Genomic DNA, 21,790 nt, shown 5'->3' on the forward strand with positions numbered 1-21,790 from the left:
AAAGGGGTGTCAGTGTCTTACACATGTGCACCTCATCCAGAATGCTTGCTGTCCATGCCAAAAACAAGACTTTAAAGCTTATATTGCACAGGACAATGGCCGTGCAGTTTGTGTGGCTACAACAATAAGGAACTTACCTGTTTTAAAGGCCCACTATAGGCACCCAGACCACTTCAGCTTAATGAAGTGGTCTGGATGCCAGGTCCATCTAGGATTAACCCTGCCTGCTGTAAACATAGCAGTTTCAGAGAAACTGCTATGTTTATAATAGGGTTAATCCAGCCTCTAGTGGCTGTCTCATTGACAGCCGCTAGAGGCGCTTCCGCGCTTCTCACTGTGAAAATCACAGTGAGAAGATGCCAGCGTCCACAGGAAAGCATTGAGAATGCTTTCCTATGGACTGGCTGAATGCGCGCGCGGCTCTTGCCGCTCATGCGCATTCAGCCGATGACATCAGAAGAGGGAGGAGAGACCCCAGCACCGAGGGAGCCCGGCGCTGGAGAAAGGTGAGTGTTTAACCCCTCCCCCTTCAGCCCAGCGGGAGTGGGACCCTGAGGCACCATTTTTTTTTTTTTAATTCTTTATTTATTACAAGGCGTGAAACCACAAGCATGTGAAAAAAGTAAGAAATAACACAAAGTGCGGTAATACATTATCATATATAAGAACACTGAGAATAACAATACATAAAAGCATTGAAAACATTTATGCTGAGGAGAGTAGAAATGATGATCGATCCGAGGTTTTCATAACAAATAAGTGTTCCGTAGCCATAGGTGTGTAAAAGTTTATGGCGTTACACCTTGTTAGTTTTATTTTATTAACTGAGGCACCATTTGATGGCACAATATACACTGGCAGATAATGTTAGATGATGCTATGGCATGAGCTGTTTTTTTATGTCTACAGCTGAAACACTCATAATTGCTTTAAAAGGACTTATCAATACTATGGTGACACGGCTTGCCGGTAAAGCACAATTTGTACGCTGATCTTTCTGGCGCAGTAACGATACCATTACCACTAAGAGTCAAGAGCATCTTAAAGGCATGTACTCCCACCTAACCCAAAATCACCTTATAAGCACCCTGACCCAACTCTAAGTGCGTATTCACCACCCTATCCCGAGTATCAGTTAAACCATTATTAACTGTGCTCTAATGACACAGCACTTAAATGCTCTATATTTAAAACATGTGATTTATTGTGGGTTTTGTTTAGTTTGTATAGTTTTGTTTTGTTTTTTAAATATAAAAGCCTGTTTATTTGCATGAAGATTAAATGTATACTCTAATGTAGAGTAGAGCCATTATTATTTACGGTAATTCACTGTAGTGTTAATGCATTCAAATATGCAAATTTATAATTTTAAGAAAGGCACATGTCCAAATGTATATCATACATACATATACCCTTACTAGCTACACATTTGACAGACACTGTTACTGTACAGAATCTTTACTCACGGTCACACTGTGTGCACTACCCCATCCTATCTTATAAGCAGCTTTTTCTGGATTTCTTTCAATATGATGTTCTGCTAAGGATGATAAATCTTGCATATAAACATCTGGTGGAAACGGTCTATGTGCAATCAATTACAGAAACACTATAGGGTCACAAACACAAATATATATTTCTGACCCTATAGTGTTAAAAACACCATCTAGCCTCTCTGACCTCCCCTAAATATAGTAAAATCTTACCTTTATTCCAGTCTGCTGGAGCCTGCTGTGCCCCTCAGAATTTATGATCTCAGCCAATCATAATGATTTTCCATAGGATTGGCTGAGAATGAATCAATGCATTTTTATGAGGAAAGTTCAGTGTCTTCGTGCAGAGGGTGGAGACAATGAATGGCGTGCAGCACTGCCCCAGGAAACACCTCTAGTAGCCATCTAAGGAGTGGCCAGTGACGATATACCTTGGCTCTGGTAGACAGCCACTAGAGGAGGAGTTAACCCTAAGAGGTAATTATTGCAGTTTATAAAAAAATGAAATAATTACTTGCTCGGGGTTAAGGGTGATGGGAGTTGGCATCCAGACCACTTCAATGAGCTGAAGTGGTCTGCGTGCCTACAGTGTCCCTTTAAGCATGCTGTTACCGTTTACCTGTCCAATGCATTGTTCTGCTGTTTTGTTCTTGTTGCTACTGTCCACTGTCTGTATCCGATGTTTCAGAAAATCTATTATGAATAAAAAAGTATTTGTGTTTCAATATTTAATATACTTTGTTAAATAAACATGTAAATCGACATTTATAATCTTCTTGATTTTGTGTTTTCAGACAGGAAGAGATGTATTTGACGTGTCTTTTTTTTAGCATTATAAATTGGCTTATTATGTGGTTTATAGTGAGTCTACAGACGGGGGTTTAATTTGCATGTTGCAGCATATGGAGGAATCTAAAGCAGGCAAAGTACAAGTACAGACAGAGACTAGATTTACATACAGGCCGCTTGCTTTGTCATTGATGGTGGAAGAATGCTGCACTGTATTATATTGTGCTACGAAAGAGAGGCAATGACAACTGGTTTTATAACCCTGCTTACCTTTAAATACAGCCTAAGTGTGCCACGCAGGTCTCTGGCTTATATCAAAAGTGACAGAAATCAGAGTTTGATTTATCCTAGGAAAAAAGGGAAAAAAAAGAGAGAGAGAATGCATTCCTTGTCCTATAAAGAACATTCTAAAGACCATAACCACTACAGCTGCCCCACTGTTTACAGCCAAACCATTTTAAATTGTTTGACACATTCCTGAGTCTCACAGGCACCGGCAGTCCATCCCCTCTTTGTACTAAAGTGGAATTTCCTTTCGACATTAAAAATAACAATTATTCCTAGTTTTGGATAGAACGTATTGGCTGTGGAGTGTCAGATTCAAAGCAATGCAATTCAGAGAAACTCCTTGCAAAATGTATTGGCAAAAATGCTAGTCTGTCTAAAGTAGTAAAAATTTAAAGGGACACACCAAACTGGAAGTTACCAGTTAAAAGAAAAAAATCAATCTTAATTGCATTTTTACAGATTGTCGCAAATATGTAGCTTTTTCAGGAAGCAGGAAGTAGCTAAGGTTTCACAGCCTATCCTAGTCTTCCCATTGATATCAACAATGTACAGTGTACACATATAATCTCCTGCCTAGCAGATATATGAGAGAGCTGCAGTTTCGATTTGTCTACCTACTAAGATTCTCCTAGCTTGACGTACATTGATTTGTGGGGGAGGGAGGGTATGAATGAAGCTACTTACGATAGTGAAAGCTCTATACAAGCTCTCTGATGAAAGAGTGTAGAAGTGCTTGTGTATTTTCCCTCAGGGATATCATACAGTGAGGGGATAGGTATAAGCTGATAGTGACTGTTTTTAAATTGGTGCTGAGATAATGAACAGTATAAAGTATGAGAAGGACATGGAGATTTGCACCTTAATGTTTACAAAGGACATACATAGCGTTGTGTTGAAGACGATCTAGATCTCTGTAGAGCCGGGGTAGACAACCTTTTAGTAGTACTGTGCCAAAACAAAATCCTAAAAGGGACACTCCAGGCACCCAGACCACTTCTGCCCATTGGAGTGGTCTGGGTGCCAACTCCCACTACCCTTAACCCTGCAAGTGTAATTATTGCAGTTTTTTTATAAACTGCAATATTTACCTTGCAGGGTTAACTCCACCTCTAGTGGATGTCTATTAGACAGCCACTAGAGGGCACTTCCTGATTTCTAGCACAGGTTTTCTGTGCTAGAGCGTCGCTGGACGTCCTCACGCTGTGTGAGGACCTCCAGCGTCGCTCTATTCCCCATAGGGAAGCATTGAAATTCATTTTCAATGCTTTCCTATGGGGTGCGCTGCCGCGCATGCGCATTAGGTCTCCTCGGCCGGCGGGCGAGATCAGTCTCGCCCACCGGCCGACGTAAGCAGAAGGAGGAGCGGCGGGGGAGGAGGAAGCAGCGACGTGGGACCTGTCGCTGCCTCTGGTAAGTCACTGAAGGGGTTTTCACCCCTTCAGCAACTAGGGATTGGGGGGTGGGACCTCTAGCGTCGCTAAAATCCCCAAAGGAAAGCATTTTCAATGTTTTCCTATGGGGAGGTCTAATGCGCGTGCACAGCATTGCCGCGCATGCGCGTTAGGTCTCATCCTGCCGGCGGCCGCGCATGCGCAATCGGCCTCCCCCGCTGGCTGACGTCGGCGGGGGAGGAGCGTGGGCGGACCCTAAACCACGCCGAGGGACATCGGCGGTGGTCTCAGGTAAGTCACTGAAGGGGTTTTCACCCCTTCAGCAACATGGGATGGGGGGTGGGAGGAAGAGGGGACCTGCAGTCCCAGGAAAACGATTTGTTTTCCTGGCACTGGAGTGTCCCTTTAAGTCCCTTGGCGTACCAGTCCTATTTTTTTTCAATTGAGGTGTGTATGTTGCCTTATTGTGCTCGTGTGGTTTTTTTGGGTGCTGCAGTTGCTTTGTAGCATTGTATTTGTGTGTGTATGTGGGCTGTTATATTGTATATGTTCATGAGTAGATGGGTATGATACCAATGAATGTGTGCTGTGTAAGGGGGCTGCTTGTGGAATTGTGTGTGTGGATGATATGTCACATTGTGTGTTGTGGTTGTGTGTGTATGTGTGGTGCTGTTTGTGGGGTTGTGTGCATGTATGTGGATTCAGTGTTATTGAGTTTGTGGGGACTGTATGTGTGTTTGTGTGTAGGCTATTTGTAGTATTTTTTATGAGGGGGCAGCTTCTTCTGCAGCTCTGTATATATATATATATATATATATATATATATAATAAACAATACACAAGATCCAGCGCACTCTCCTATCTACTAAACAGCAACTTCAATGTTGACAGATTGTATTAGTTTTTAAACGGTTTTATTTAAAAACACCTTATCTAGGCAAAAAATAATGGGGATTTAGTTACATTATATGATCATACATTGCATAAGCCTGCCACAACGTCAATGTACCCCATCTTTGGCAGGTCCTACTCTCACAGTCTAATGTCTGCTCTTATGAGATTAGCCCACTTACTTGGGAAAAAAATTCCATCTGAGGCTCTCTGCATTGTATAATATGGCCCCCAGCAGCACCCCATTTAAGCATGTTCAGGTGAGTGCAACCACCCCCCCATGTTCCATATATATATATATATATATATATCTGTGTGTGTGGCTTATCTGGGGTCTATTGTGGACTGGACCGATCAGGTACAGGTCAATGGCAGGAGCTGCAGTACCTGCGTCAGGCAGTGTGGATTCCCATTCACAAGTGCTGGTAGGAAGTAATCTGAGATCACTTCCTCTAAGTGCAGCAATGTGTAGATTGAGGATTGTCCCTCACCACCTGCAATCACCGCTCAGTTTGCACTAGCAAATATCTGAAATCCCACTGGGACTCCACATAGGCCAGAGCCTGTTCTGGCAGCCTTGAGTGCCATAGGTTTCTGAGCCCTGTTATAGAGCATCATATCTATTTACTGTACAGAATTACAGAACATCATATCTATTTGCTGTATGATACAAGTAAGCATTTACTGTACAGATTCAATATTACAAATAGTAAGAAGCATATACATATATATATATATATATAAAACGTTCATGTTGTTCTGGGTAAGAGTGGGGAGGGTTGCATTCCTTTTTATATGTTGAGAAAAACAAGGAGCAAGAGAGGTGAGAACGAACAACAGCTCAATTAGCCTGCCCTTTTTCTCTCCTTTTTATATATTGTCTTACTCCTCCGTGAAGGTAACCTATAGTCCTTAAAATAACAAACATTATTTAAGGGACCACAGATTCCCTTATGTTCACCTGTTCCGGCATGAAGAAATTCTAACATAGAAATTAAAGTAATGATTACTCACCTCCTTTTCGGCAACGGGGCTCCTCCGCTGCGGCCTCCAGCCCTGCCTCTAGTGATGTCAGCACCCAAGCAGACATCACCTACAATCTCCACCAACATATTGCTTCTCACTGAAAAGCAATGGTTTGGAACTAGGTTACGCGCAGCCAAACACTGCTTTCTTCCAATCAAATAATGCTGTGAGACAGCCGCTGGAGGTGTATTTAACCCTAAAAACAACAGGGCCACTGCACCCAGACCAGAGATGAAGTGGTCTGGGTGACTTTAGTGATCCTTTCATATTGCACGATACGATCACAATCAAATGTACAAGTTAAAAGATATACTCAAATGGTGATAACTTCCTCCATCTGCAATATGGCCTCCAGGAATGGACAGGGTGCCCTCAAATAATGTGAACAGTAGCCTACAGTTTTTGGGTGTCGCCACATCCCTTGTAGTAGTGCCATTATGTGAGTGCATGGCAATAACCAGGAAGGTGATCAGTATAAAAAATGTAAATTAGAGTTTAGCATTTTTTAGAGAGGTGTTTTTTATTTCTACAAAAATGACACCAAATATCTGGCATGACAGTTGGAGTTGGAAAGCAATATTCATCAAATGCCATGTTTGACCCTGCTCACAGATGGGAGTACTTTGATGAACAGACTTGTGAGGTAGCGAAAGAGCCATATTCAGGGTGAGAAGAGGGTCGCCAGCAGGGACAGTGTCAGAAGTAGAAACCGTTGCTAGGCAACGGATAATCAGATTAATGATTGCAGTGCACGCTAATGGTAATCTCCGGTATCTGTCAGAGTAGCCTGTTACAGAAACAAAACACTATATTGACAGAATGTGTTAAAGAAAGATCAATTCAACCGTAGCTTCTGCCTGTGAAATATTCAAACAAGAGATTTTTGTAAAAATATCTGTCATTACAAGCAATAAGGAAGTGACACAGGACCTCCTTGCACAATAACCTGTGGAAGAAACACAGTTTTCTGTGATGCTTGGAGAGTCCATTTACAGCCCATCAAAGGAATGGACCAGCACAAAAATGGAGAGGGCCCTGTCCCCAAGGGGTGGAGAGGGGTGTCAGTGTGCTGTGAATGCACACCAGGCTAATCGCATACCTCCCAACATTTCAAATGGACAAAGAGGGACAACCACCTCCGTGTTAGCGCCCCCATATTGAGAATTTTAACAAAAGAACATTCCATTTGTTAGATCTTTGTTAGATCAGGTTAGATCAACATTGTTTTTCGTTAGATCTACTCTAAAATATGCAATATTAACGCCCACAAAGTCGTTCAGTGAATACCGCCTCTTGTGTGATAGATTTAACAAAAAGCAGTGGATCTTACCTGATCTAACGAATAGCTACTAAATTAGTAACATTTTGCCCAAATTTCAGTTGGGAGGGGGGAGCAGCCCCCCGCAGCTCTCCCCCTAATTATATATGCAATATCTCAGTAATTAGACTAGATCTAACAAATATTTTTGCCTGAACAAACCTGATCTAACGCAGAACTATCATAATCAACAACATTTTGTGCAAGTTTTTGTTGAGGGGAGGCTGGGTACGGGTTAGCCCCCCTGAAAATGATTGTTAATATTGCATATTTTAGAGTTGATCTAACAAAAAAAAATTGTTGATGTCACCTCATCGAACAAAGATCTTATCTTTCGTTAAAATTCTCAATAAGGTGGGTGGCTAACCTGTGGGGGGCAGAGGGAGACTTACTAATAGCAATTTATGCAACTAAAATGCAATTTGGGCAGCTAGTGGGGGCTAACATTTTATACTGCCAGTTACCCCACCTATTTTGCCCCATCCATGGGCAGCAGATAGGGCTGAAATATCATGACAGGGGGAGACTTGCCTTTCAAGCCACAAAAAGTTGTGGAAAGACAGATTATTTTGGTGCACTACAGAAATGGTGAGAAAAGGGTGAAGTACCAATTTTACATGGCGCATGAGCACAAAACTGGCATGAACGTGAAAGTGAATGCATCACAATTTTACACGTAACCCCCATGATAAATTATTTGTGCTCATAAACAATACATGAAGGTGTTGCCCAGTCGTATATAGAATTCATATGCTGTGGGCTGGAAATCAATTAAGTAATCAATGAGGAATCCAAAATTAACTGGTTTCAGGTTTCTCCATGACTGTGTCATAGCAGAACTTTCCATGTGTTTACCACTTACATGTAGAATTATAAGACTTTAAGTAAAACACGATTTACTGTTCAATCCTACTTGTACATACTGCCGATATTACATGAAAAGTTCTACCCACACTGTGATTAATTACTATGCTCAAAGAAGGAAATCAGTTCATAAATCAAAAAGGAATTTCCCAGCTGGCCATCGTTAGAAGTGATTTGATTGCCTTTCTGCTACATACCTCGGGGAAGCACTTTTCATGGAGTGTCCATTAACTCGTGGATGAGAAATATGGCAAGCAAAGCAAGCTCTGGTGCAGGTGCTCATGGAAACATACAGATGTTCAAGGATGTCTTCAGTACAGCTGTTTTAGACTAACATTTAAAATTCGTACTTTCTTACGTAACAACTTGCGAGTTAGGTAAAAAACAACAACTCAGCTAGTAAATATGTTGCAAATTTAAATTTAGAACAAATTTGGTAATAAAAATCCTCCCACTCGGCTATTATCACAGCTTGATTATTTCAGTATAAAGTTTACGATTTGGTGTTTATTTTCCTTCAATTCAATGTTTAGTGTAGAAACCCCTATCTCTAATTAGATAGCTAAGACTATATGTATTGAATTATGAAATGTCACTTGCATGAGTCACAGTAATTATCAGGTCATTCACAGACAATAACCCAATACATATTAAAACATCTTACATATCGAAAGACCATCTTTACAATAAATCTATACATTTGCTTTTTTGAAATCCAAGTTTAATTTGATTTCTTTAATAAAAAAAAGCACATGCAATAAAAACTCAGGTCATGACAGCAATTGGAAGCCCCAGGATTGACTGATACTTGAGTTTTAGGTATATTTTAAACAGGTTTATCGAAAAAAAATACTGAATTTAAGTGGATTCAATACCAACCTCCTAAATGTAGGCTTAGCCAACCTTTGACTAAATGTAAGTTTTTGCCCGAATTATAAAAAAAAAAAAGTATATTTGCTGCACTGTATGCTGTCTAGAACTGAGAAAAAACTGGTAACCATAAGCCCAAATCATTTGAATTCTAAATCGGCTACTTTGGCCTAAAATCCCCAATGCTTTTCTTGGTTCCACCACTTATCACAGGTCAGTGATTAACCATTTCAGAGTTATTCGGTAAAAACTGAATTGTCAGGAAGGGAATTTCAAGTTTAAGGCCAGGAAAGCTGAGCTGGAATTGGGAGAATGTCTCCCAATTTGTCTATTTAGGCCTGCTGTTCCTTGTTCATCTTCTGATAATTCACTGTTTAGTGAATAAGCCTGAGCTCTCTTATTGCAATCCTAAAATAAAAAAGAAAAATTACCTTGTTCGGCTTATTGAACACATCCCTCAAAATATATGACGGTTTCAATAAGAAAGTATTTTTCATGTTTAGTATACTCTCTCTGTCAATGTTTTTTTCTGGCATAACTAATGTGTCCTTTACTAAAACTGTGCTATTGAGCTTATTTGGCACGCTAAGGGTTATTGAGGGTAGGGGGAATCTGGTCAGCTGACACTTCCTCTATATTTAAGCTAATCAGACTTCATTTCAGTGCCTGGGTTGGCCTCTTTCAATAAATAGCAATGGACACCAGTGCTAGAAACTTAATGGAGTAGTTTGCCCAAATGTATTGATGATCATCAAGATGTGTGCATTAACTAACCATAGGGGAGTATCTCTGCACATGTGACTGCAGTAAAACTAATTGTGTTTTTTGTTCTGTTATGGGGGCAATTAACCTGTCTGTCGCCAACATTATAGGAAACATTAGAGTTGAAGGAAGAAATCATTTAATGCTAGCAACCACTTATCAGTGCAGGGCTAATTCTGTTTAAAGTGTGACTGTGAAGATGTATCAGTTAATGAAAGCTTCACTTCGTTGCTTTTTAATCCTTCTACCTCTTCCAGTGCAGGATTTCTTGTGGCCTGGTGATCGATTGGAGGGAATGAGATTTGGTTGCATCTGTAGAAGGAAGGAGCAGGTTGGGCTGCATGCAGGTGTCCAGAAAAAGACTGCTGTAAAGTATCAGGTTGGCCTAGCCTCTTCCCCTTGGGAAGTTGGAACTCAACATTTTTGGGAATCCTGGCAGACTGTTGATTGGCACCTATGCTCTCCATTTTTGCTGCAGACCTTGCAGAAGAGCTTGGGGCTTTCCAGATCATGTCATGAGATGGAACCAGTAGTGAAGCATGGGCAGTTACACCAGGGATGTATAAAGGTTGATGGTGGCTCTTCTAAATATGACTTAACTGCAGTTCAGGAATACAAGATTGTTGAAGAAATAGACTCTACTTCTAGATCTGGTATAATCAAAAACTTTGCAAGCCCTTTAGAAACCTCATTCCACAACGAGGTCCCTTTCCAAAACGCAATGGCTAAGTGTGACACAGAATTGGCTATCAATTCTGACTTGATGTTAAAGTCTCTGGAGGCCTCAGAGACTGATTTAAATCACATTTTTGAAAGGAACTTGATGTCTGAAATTGTACTTGGAAGAAATTCTAGGTCCTTGTTAGGTATTGGGGAATGGCTGGCAGATGAGGCTTTAGGCACACTTTATTACCTAGAGGATTCATTCTCTTCATCCATAGATTTGGGTTCACATATTGATGAAAATATATGGCCACCACTAGATCCAGGTGATAACTTTGGCACACTTGCCAATGGATGGCCAGAGCTAGAAAATGAGGCGAGTATTGGGCTCCCCCTAGAGGTTGATTTTGGATATGGAACATTTCCAGGAATTGAATGCTATGGAATTGGAGGTTGTGTAGATCTGATGGACATGGCTACTACAGCTGAGAATGGCTATCAGGAAAATGGAGTAATAGAAGGAGGCAGCTGCAGTGAGGATGATTACATCAGGCAAGATAAATACAGGTATTTCCACCCTTTAGTTCTCTCTACCACTCCTAGTTCCTGTAATCTATGTCTGCTGGAGCAGAGGTGTCAAGCGACATTCCAAAAATGTCTTGCACTTTTCTGTAGCCACTAGGTGGGTGAGCCAAGCTTTAAATAGCTTGCTTTTTCTCTTCTGTCCTTTGGAAACCTCAGGTCTATTATTGTACCGTAGCTTAAGCAGGAACAACATGGGGTTTATTCGCTAAACACTGAACTAGAAATTAGATTGCAAAGTTATAGATAAAAGTACCTGATTTGGGAAAAATATTTAAGTCAACTATTGGTTTACATTTTGCAGTTCAGTGAATTTTGATTGATTCAACACCTCATGTTTACCCCATGCACCACCCACACGTTTTCTGTAATTCTTAAATCGCCTTTCTACCATTTTCTCATGGACTCATACTCACTTGGGTTTTCATACCACATTACCTACCCAGACTTGTGAAATTACATTGTGCCCACATATGGTTCGTATTGTACATGATTTGCATACTCCAATTAAATGTACACTGCAGGCACGATAACCACTTCAACATGTTAGTTATTGACTTCGGTATGTGCAAATTCCCATATCACTACGTTCTCTTGCCATTCAGTATAGATGGACTGGATATGGACACTGAAACTGCTGTGCTCTGTTTTAAAGCCACAACACACATGTTGCATTCACTAAACGCATATTCTAAATATCTGACTGACGGATTTTCTCTGAATTTACCACTCAATAAAATATACTGTAATTAAATAAACCGGTTCAGTTAATGGCAGACTTGTGTAGAAATTTTCTATTTTTAAAACTGTACTTTCAAAACTGTAAATGTACACCGGTACCAGCTATTGGTTTGAATGGCCACCAATTATCGATATCTGCCCTAAAAAAAAAAAAGCAATTTTGGTCAATACTGAACAACCATTGCAGCGTATTTGTAGCTTTTATGATGTTTGTAGCTTGCCATTTGTTTTTGCATGGCAGATTTGTAGCTGCACTACTAGGCTCTCAAGCAATGTCACTGTTTTTGCCAAAGCTAATCTAACATCATATAATAATGTCAATGTTTGGATGTCTCTACCTTGACTCGCTAGTCCTCTTGGGATCTAATCTGTCTTCTGTACCAAATTTGATATACACCTTGTCCCTTCTCTTTTTTGCTGTACCCAACTATGCACTGCTATAACGAAAAAAACTGCAATTAAAATTGAATGTCAAAAAAACCTTACTATACTTACCCACTTCCAGCGCTGAAAAACAGCAAGAATTACCATTGCAGATTTAAGGGGACAGGGTTTGGGGTGACCCTGGATATCCTCATGCATAATGTGAGGATGTCCAGCATCAGTTAGGCGACCAAAAGACGCCTAATGACCCGGAAGTCGTTCTAGTGGCTGTTTGAATGCTCTAAATAGAGTTGTGACCAGGGGCCTTCAATCCTTAAAGGACCACTATAGGTGTGCTCTTAAAAGGACACTCTAGACTAGAGCAGGCTTCCCCAAACTCCGGCCCTCCAGATGTTGCTGAACTGCAACTCCCATGATTCTCAGCCTATCTATTTCATTCATAGAATCATGGGAGTTGTAGTTCAGGAACATCTGGCGGGCCGAAGTTCGAGGAAGCCTGGTCTAGACCTTTAGTTTGCTGATATGCTTTGTGTGAAGTGTCCTTCCTACCCTCCCCCACCCAGTTTTACAAAATAGATTTTTAAATGGAGTTAAACTCGATGCAGCCAATTGCCCAGAGCACTTGCCTTGCAAAGACATCTTAATGAGCTGTGTTAAAAAGCCTGTTATTGGACAGCCACAGAAAGTCAGGAATGGGGAAGGGAGGTTTTGCAAAGATGGCAGACAAACCTTTTGCAAGCGGTTTTTCGATGTACCCCAAATAAAAAAAAAAAAAAAAAACTTAATTAAATGATTAAATGCATGCATATATTCATTTGGGTATATCTACTAAACTGATTTATTTTTTGTATTGTAATTAGGCAGTGGATTGTCCCTTTAACATGCATCAAACCCTACTGCCTGCTTTGCCCAATGGAAATCCAGCCCTTGGCGGAATGAACGCTGCCAAATCTGTTGTGGGTTCAGGGTGTTAAAGAACAGCTATAGTGCCAGGAAAACAAACTCTTTTTCCCTGGCACTATGGAGTCACCAGGTGCCCCCCCCTCCCCCCCGCTGTGCTGAGTGGGTTAAAACCCCTTCAGCCAATTGCCTTTCTCCAGCGCCGGGCTCCCTCTGTGCTGGGGAACTTTCCACCCCCTGCCGATGTCAGATCCGCATGCGTGGCAAGAGCCGCGCATGCATTCAATCCGCCCATAGGAAAGCATTACTCTGTGCTTTCCTATGGACGTCCAGTGTCTTCTCACTGTGATTTTCAGTGAAAATCGCGGAAGCGCCTCTAGCGGCTGTCAGTGAGACAGCCACTAGAGGCTGCATTAACCTCAAATGTAAACATAGCCGTGTCTCTTAAACTGCTATGTTTTCAGCTGCAGGGTTAAAACTAGAGGGACCTGGCATCCAGACTACTTCATTGAGCTGAAGTGGTCTGGGTTCCTATAGTGGTCCTTTAAGGATTGAAGGCTCTTGGTCACAACTCTATTTATTTAGAGCAATTGGGCATTCAAAGAATAGGATGTCTAGTCTACTTTGATGTATTGTTTGCATAGTTTATGGAAATTGAGGTTTTTCTAATATAATAATGTGCACGGATCCATTTTTAATTTGTAGGTTTTGTAGTAGTTTGTTTTTGAGGATCGTACCTAGATATGTATAACTCTTAGAAGTAGGTGTGCCGGCAAAACTGCCGAATTGCATCCTAACAGAATGAGAACAGTTTCTCCATTCGTGTTAGGATGCAATTCGTGACTTTGTTCGGATCGCAATATCATTCGAATGAATGAAACTCCGATCCTATTCGTGCTGTGGCTGCATCTTGCAGCCCCTTAGTAGATAACTCCCTAATTCCCACGTTATTAGGAAGCTATCTACTAAAAGGCTGAAAGACCTAAGTTGGTCTTTCAGCCAACTTTACTAATACCAAGTAAAGATTACTTGGTATTAGTAAATTATGCCCCTACTCGCTATACCGTGAGTAGAGGCATGTCTATTAAACAGTGAGGTCCCCCCTTTATTGTTTTTTAGGGCCCCTACCCACCGCTCGGGGGGGGGGGAGGACACTAGGGCCCCCCCCCTTATTGTTTTTTAGGCCCCACCCACCGCTCAGGGGTGGGAGCGGGGGGGGGGGAGGACAGTAGTCCACCACCACCATTCTTATATAGGGCCCCCCCAAAAAAACAGGATTTGCCCATGACAGTGCCGCTTTAATGACAAATCTTTGTTCTCTAATTTTAAGCCAATGTTCTTTTCAAATAATTTTTATTAAAGTTTTACATATTTGTATAACAACAAGAATATAAACATTGTATTGGGGGTAGGAAGGGAAGGGGAACTTGGAAATGGAAAAGAATAACCATCCAATATTAAAATAGGCATAACAGTGTATATGGCAAAAAAATAAATAAAAAATGTTTTTACATCAATGCACTTTAAGAACAAATATGTCAAAGACCATATGCTGTTTTGATTTTTTTCTTCCCATTTATCCCAATTGTATTTTAATATTGGGAAACCACGCATATTAGCTCTATGCGATAATTCGTGTGCCTTGTTTTCTAGAATCAGATTAAAAACTTCCCTGAGAGATGGCACATCTTGAGACTTCCAATGTCTAGGTAAACAGGATGTAGCAGCGATCAAAATGTGACCTATGATTATTTTGTCTGTTCTATTAATGGACTCCGGGAGTTTTTTTTAAATAAGGCTAGTTCCGAGGTTAAAATGCTAATGGTCCTGTCCACTTTAATAATTAGGTCGTGAATCAATTTCCAATATTTAGTTAATTTAGGACAGAACCACCAAATATGGGCCATATTGCCCACACCCCCACAATCTCTCAAACACCGGTCAGAATACATATTGTTCATGTTGTGCAATCTAGACGGGGCCAGGTACCAACGATATAAAATTTTATAATGATTTTCAAAGTGGTCGGTGCAATACGAAATACCTTTTAAAGCTTTAAAAAAAACGAACCATTCTTCTAGATCGTACTGGGCACCCAACTCCGTCTCCCATGACAACATGTTTTAATCTAACTAGGGGCTTGGCGTTATAAAACGAGTAGCATAAGGATATCATGCCTTTACTAGTGGGGCTGCATAAAAAAAGCTTTCTCTTAAGCCAATGTTCTACCCAAGAACAAGCATTTTCATTGAGACCGATTTCCTTGAGTTTGAACTAATCTATTGTGGATTTTTACTTTTTTTTTTTTTAATTTGCATGTGTAACCCTTTTTTGCCCTGCTCCTGGCAACAAGCCGTAGCTAGCAGCAGTTACACCTTCTTCTGTCGCTGACAGGGATCCTGAGCCTCTGCTATAGTTGGGAGATCGGGACATCTTGTTCTGACGCAGTGCCTCCACTCAGTGCAACTTCTATTTATGGGGAACCCACCCCACTGAGTAGATGAGTACCCTCCACTTAATAACTCAGAGACATAAAATAAATAGACATGGAAATACACTCTGTATTGTGGTTAAAGAGACGCCTATAACAATGCAGTTCCTGGCTGATGCTGAGTGATGATTAAGTCCCTGATGTAGGAATGATACAGTCACAAGAGTCTTTAGCAGCAGGAATGCAGACCACAAACCTCCCTAAATAACATTAGTAACTACATCTGAACAGTTAAACTTCCAGGTACCTGCAGGTAAATTATGTGCACAACGTAGGGGCCCTTAGGTGCAGGTAGCGCTACCCAGATACAGTTATAAGGGAGAATCCTGAAGCAATCTCTGGAGACAGTACCTTGGAGTGACTTCTGTAACTGCAGATATCTCCAGAGAGATCCAGCAGAATGTAGGACAGCAGCAGAACAGCAATGGCAATCCTTTCTCTTCCTTCTGCTGGCAGGATGCAAGAGCTCATTCACACTCCTGCAGGAAGGTGCAGAATCTGCAGGGAGTTGAACATAAAATGACAGTCTTCTAATTCTCCTAGCAGAGCAGTAGACAGTCTCCAACTTCTTGTAGTTGCACTGCATTAGCCTTCCCCTGTTATTATCTCACTGTCCCAGCAGTAATAGACAATTGAAACAGGTAGGAACACACTTTCTTTATAGCAGACTCGGAGAACATGGCTTCTCCCCTGTCCTCTTCTTCCTGCCATCCTAGCCCTTTCTCAAAGTTCAATATCTCAAAACTTAAAGCAAAACAGTAAAATATAGCAGTCTGTTACATATGTATTGATTAAAACCAAATCCTTTAACAAATTTTATATAAGGAAAAATGTAATCTGTAAACAGATGCATAGGTCAGATTATAAAAGTGAAACCATCATTTTACCTTATTGTACTGGCTGATTGCAGGGTACTGACAGTCACTGACCATGGTTATGGTGGTGTCTATCTAAAAGTACTCTCCACCAGGGAGTTAGGAAGTTCACTTTCCCGGCTTGCACAGTAACTCGTAACAAATTTGTATGTCACTGCTGATGTGGTGAGGACTGCGAGCACTATCCTCTGGAACGAACTCTCATATTTCTGGCAAAACAGACGGTGTTAACTGGTGGTGGGTAGAATGAGCGGAACCATGCATCTGTCTGGTTTTATGCTCGGGCCAGTTAAGTTTTGCGAACCCCTGTGCCACAGTGTATGCAATGTTGGAACCTTCTAGCATTGTAAGTAGGTTTAGTGGAGAAGACAGGCGTATTCTAAGTGCACTGTGGACTGTAGATGTAAACACAGGGATTTTTATCTTTATTTTTTTTTTTATCACTCTACTTTGAAGACTAGCTCTAGGCTAGCTCATTTTGTGATTTTTGCCTATTGCAAGTCACCTGCCCTATAATTTCCTCATTGCCAGGTTCTCACACCCCTTTTCTCTGCTCTGTGTCTAGCTATTACAGTAAGCATTATGTATAGAGTAATTTCCACCATGCACTATGCCATTTCCTGTCAGGAATGACGTAAAACAGGTGTAAAGACAGTTTTTCTGTCTGAGTAAGTCAGGTGCACTGTTTCTGTTGATGGTCTCCTCTCTAGCTGTTTTTTATATATAATTTTATAAACTCTGCCCTTTAATGCACCAGTCCCCTGGTTTTTCTCTGGCTCATAGAAAGTCTGTCTGCTTGAAAGATAATCAAAAATCAGATGTGTAGAATACTGCGACAGCATTCAATTGGAGTGTGGAATGCTTCTTCCAAATAGGCTCTTAGTGTATTTTATGTGTTTTTTTTTTTTGTTTTGTTTAAGGCCATTAAAACAAACTCTTTACAATAACTATGTATTTTTTTTTTTTTTCTTTCTTTAATAGTGGGGCGGCTACCAGTGGAGGGGAGAATGATGGTGATGAGCTGGATCAGAACTGGCAACCTCCTGATTCGGAACTGATCCAGAAACTTGTAGTCCAGATTGAATATTACCTTTCTGATGAAAACTTGGAGAAAGATGCCTTCCTATTAAAACATGTGAGAAGAAATAAAATGGGATTTGTCAGCGTTAAACTACTTACCTCCTTTAAAAAGGTTTGTTTTAGTTTCTATACGTAGCGTTTTTTTTCTTTTCATGGTTTTGTGTTTACAGCTATATAATCTAGTTTTTAGACATTTTATATTGGCATGGACTGCCTTAATTAACGTTGCCAACAAAATACAATTAAAGGAGGGGCCATAAGTACATGCTAATGGAGTTATGGGCCATGCACAGTCCTTGGTCACTCAAGCAGTTTGATGGAGAAATTTGGGGTGAGAATGGCTTAAAGACAAGTAATCTTTAACTTAATAAGTCAATGACTCAACCAGAGCTGCAATGATTAGCTATCGTACGAAACCATGGGGGGGGGGGAGTAAAGGTGTCACAGAATCTCTCCTCCTTTGAGGACGGTCACCTAAACTGTGCTCCCCTAAGGGACCATAATAAAGACCATAAGACCATAATAAATAATTACCAATACGCTTCACTAACAGGGAGCGCAAAAGGAAGGGGCACAGTGAGGAAAGGTTAGCGTAAAAAGAACCCCTAGCTTTTATTAAGATGTTAAAAAGGAAATAGAAAACAAATTGCTCAATTAAAGGTGTAAGCCTAATTGATCTAGGGGATAGAGTGGAAAGGTGGTGTCCGACAGTTACTCATTCTGCTGTATAGAAAGCCACCACTGGGCAGGTAGGTTTTATTGTGGGGTAAACCAGAAGAAACCCCCTTGTATAATATCCCACCTACTGGAGAAAGGTACAGGGTCTCAATGGGGAAAATCCAGGGGATAAGTAAAATGCCCAGGCGTTTCTTTTGTCACCATAATTTTTTTTGTTTTTTTACCACTTGGGTAGCACTATGCACATTTTTGATTTAAGTATATTATTTGTAGTCTATAGGGATTTTTTGGTGCAAGAAGGCACTAGCTTTGTGCGGTGCTAAGGTAAACCGGGATAGCCATTATTTTTGCTTTTTTACTTCTCCCCTAAATCCCAATATGTCTGGCTCCTGGTGATTGAGAGACTCTGTGGAGGTTAATTTAGAACAATGTTCTGTGTGTACCCTTAGTCCTCCCTTGGCACACTTGGGGATCTGTTCTCTCTCCTTTCCCCTTTACTCCCTATGAGGTGTTCATAGCTTGGGTGCTGGAGTCTTTCTTTACAGATGGGAGAGTCCTATTAGTTTTTTTTTATTCTTGTGGATTTTCCCATTGAGACTAGGTGTACCTTTCTCTAGTAGGTGGGATATTTTACACGGGGGTTTCTAAAGCTAACTTTTCCTTAGTTCTCCCTATTCCTTTTGCGCTCCCAATTAGTGGAGTGTATTGGGAATTGTTTTTATTATCTTCCTAATTTGGAAGTTAGTTGTCTAAAGTCCACTTTGAAAAACAGAAGTAGCACAATAATGAATGTCTCTGTAATCTGTGCTTAAATATAGATAATGCTCTGACTTTTTGTGCATCTCCAACAGCAGTTAACAAGACCCTTGAACACCTTACAATGAAATCTTTGCGAAAATTGTCATTGGGTTCTGAAATTGCCAAGTGATGCTCTGTAGTTAAAGGGGAAACTATAGTGCCCCCCTATCTGGTGGCCCCCACCCGCGGTGCAGAAGAGGTTAAAAACCCCTTATTACATTTAATGGAGTCCAGCGCTCATGTCCCTCAGCACTGGCTTGGGCTCCACCTACGCTTCTCTCCTCCATCAGCTGGAGGAGACCTAATGCGCATGCGAGGCGTTCAGTTTTGGGTGACACTGGATGTCCCATGCATAGCTTGAAGATGTCCACCGTCTGTCTAATGATCCAGAAGTTCCTCTAGTGGCTCTCTGATAGTCAGCCACTAGAGGTGGAGTTAACACTAGTGGGTAATTATTGCAGTTTCTTAATCTGCAATAATTACGTTTGCAGGGTTAAGGGACCTGGGACACTGCACCCAGACCACTTCAATAAGCTAAAGTGGTCTGGGTGCCTATAGTGTCCCATTAAGGACAACATTTTAAAAATTGTGTGGTGTTTTTTATTTTATTTTTTTGTTTTGTGTGTGTTTATTTTTTATATACATTGACGGATAAGTTTGTGTTCCGTACTTGGGAAATGTCCGTGATTTAACACATGATTCTATTGAAGAATGATTAATGTTTGACGGTTCACAAAATTCCAATGCAATTTACATTTGCTCTGTTTCCTACAGGTAAAACACCTCACACGTGATTGGAGAACCACTGCATACGCTTTAAGGTTTTCTGATTTACTTGAATTAAATGAAGACGGCAGGAAAATACGTAGAAAAACTCCTGTTCCTGTATTTCCTAGTGAGAATCTTCCCAGTAAGATGCTCCTAGTCTATGACCTCCACTTTATTCCAGAGCTTCAATGTTTAAATAAAGAACAGGAGAATGGTGGAATGCAGGAAAAGATAATGGAGCAGCTCCTCAAGAGTTTTGGAACTTTTGGTGTAATTTCCTCTATACGTATTTTGAAACCAGGGAGGGATCTTCCATCAGATGTCAAGAGGTTCAGCAGTAGATACAGTCAAGTTGGGACCAAGGAATGTGCAATAGTGGAGTTCGAAGAGGTAGAAGCTGCTATCAAAGCACACGAGACATTGAATGTAGAAAGTGAAGCAGACGATGGTATTAAAGTTGTTCTGATTGGTATGAAGCCTCCAAAGAAAAAGATACAGAAAGACAGGAGTAAAGAAGAAGATTCAAAGAATCTTCGCAAAAACAGATCTTTGAATAAAAGGGTGGAAGAACTTCAATATATCTGTGATGAGTCCACATCCGAACCAGAGAGTAATCCAAACTCTCCAATGACTGGCAGAAAAACTCCATCCAGTAACAAGCTCAGCCCATCTGCTTACCCAAATAACCATTTGAGCCCCAATGCCTCACCCAGAAACAGCCCTTGGAGTAGCCCCAGTGGGCAGCGGAAGGCCTCAAAGCATTCCCCACTTGCGGAAAGCATGAGTCCCGAATTCTCTCGTAGGAGCACAGAGTATTCCTCTGATAGTAGCACTACTCCATCAAGTAGTCCTTGGGTTCAGAGAAGGAGACAAGCTCAGACTGTAACTCAAGAAAAAAGTCCAGCTTGTAGTCCTATGCTAGGCAGGAAAATACAGAATGCCGATGGCTTGCCACCTGGTGTTCTGAGGCTTCCAAGAGGCCCTGATGGTACAAAGGGATTTCACAGTGGAAGCGAAAGGAATAAACCAGTTGAGAATCTCTGAATGCCACACAACCTTAAGGAAATTGTTGCACCAGCATTCCACCAGCCTCTTCTGTACTGAAGTGACTTGTGATGCAACACATTGCTTCAAGCCAACCCAGTAGTGTTGGGTTGCATATTATTTTTTAGCTGGAAAGGAAAGCATTTTCAGATAGACTGATCTAAAGTCTGTATTTATTTTCTTTCTCTTTAATTTTTATTTTTTAAATGTTTTTTATTTTAAAAAAATTCAGTTTACTTTCTAAGCCTACTGTGTACATTTGCAGCCGTAAAAATGCTTTCTATTTTATTTTTATTTTTGCTTTAAACCACTTTTTTTCACATTTTTATTTTATTTTTTATTAGGCTTTTTTTCTTTTTCTTTTTCCCTTCACTGATTCATGTAAAGCAATTGCTGTTGACATAAAGGCACATCTAAGCTCTGATTCCAGGAACGTAATGTATTTTTATTTCACTATGTCTAATGTCAGGACTTTACAGGATTGTCCACTAGCTGAGTTGGATGCTGTTAGACCTCATGCAATGCAAGTCATAAACTTCCAAAGACACAACTGTATATAAAGAATGTATATTTGCTGTGATGTGAAATTAAAAGGAAATACCCTAAGCATTGAAAAGGCAACTGGGCCTCACACTTATTTGCTACCCCATGCTGTGTTTTTATTTCCAGTTATCTGGTCACAACTCAATCAGGGAAAACTAGTTAAGAGGGACAGTATAGTCACCAAAACCACTTTAGCTTAATGAGGCAGTTTTTGTTCCTTTAACCCCTTAAGGACACATGACATGTGTGACACGTCATGATTCCCTTTTATTCTAGAAGTTTGGTCCTCAAGGGGTTAATGAACCAAGGACTGAATCTGAGATAATCTGAGTCACTGAGATTCTGCTTAATCAAGGTGGTTTTGCTTGTAACAGTTGCAGTCATAGTACATTCATGGAACACTCGAGTCACCATAATCACTTCACCTTATTGGCACAATTCCATGTGTAGGGACCTGCAAGTTATTCGAAAAGCAAGACTAACTCTATTTTTGGTTGTTGCTGGGTGCACATGGCTGCTCACATACGACCTGCACTCTTGAGCAGCTAGTG

At 40.8% G+C, this 21,790-nt stretch overlaps 1 protein-coding gene across 1 annotated transcript in view; it reads left to right on the forward strand.

Moving 5' to 3' along the window:
* Positions 1–20,955, forward strand: part of LARP6 (La ribonucleoprotein 6, translational regulator) — a 48,214-nt gene extending 27,259 nt beyond the window's left edge. The window contains exons 2-3 of the mRNA XM_063445711.1: positions 17,310–17,520; positions 19,659–20,955. Coding sequence (XP_063301781.1) covers positions 17,310–17,520; positions 19,659–20,696 — 1,249 coding nt within the window. The 3' untranslated portion in view covers positions 20,697–20,955. The remainder of the gene's footprint in view (positions 1–17,309; positions 17,521–19,658) is intronic.
* The last annotated feature ends 835 nt before the right edge of the window (positions 20,956–21,790 follow it).

This window comes from Pelobates fuscus, chromosome 3, assembly GCF_036172605.1.
Source record: "Pelobates fuscus isolate aPelFus1 chromosome 3, aPelFus1.pri, whole genome shotgun sequence".
NCBI lineage: Eukaryota > Metazoa > Chordata > Amphibia > Anura > Pelobatidae > Pelobates > Pelobates fuscus.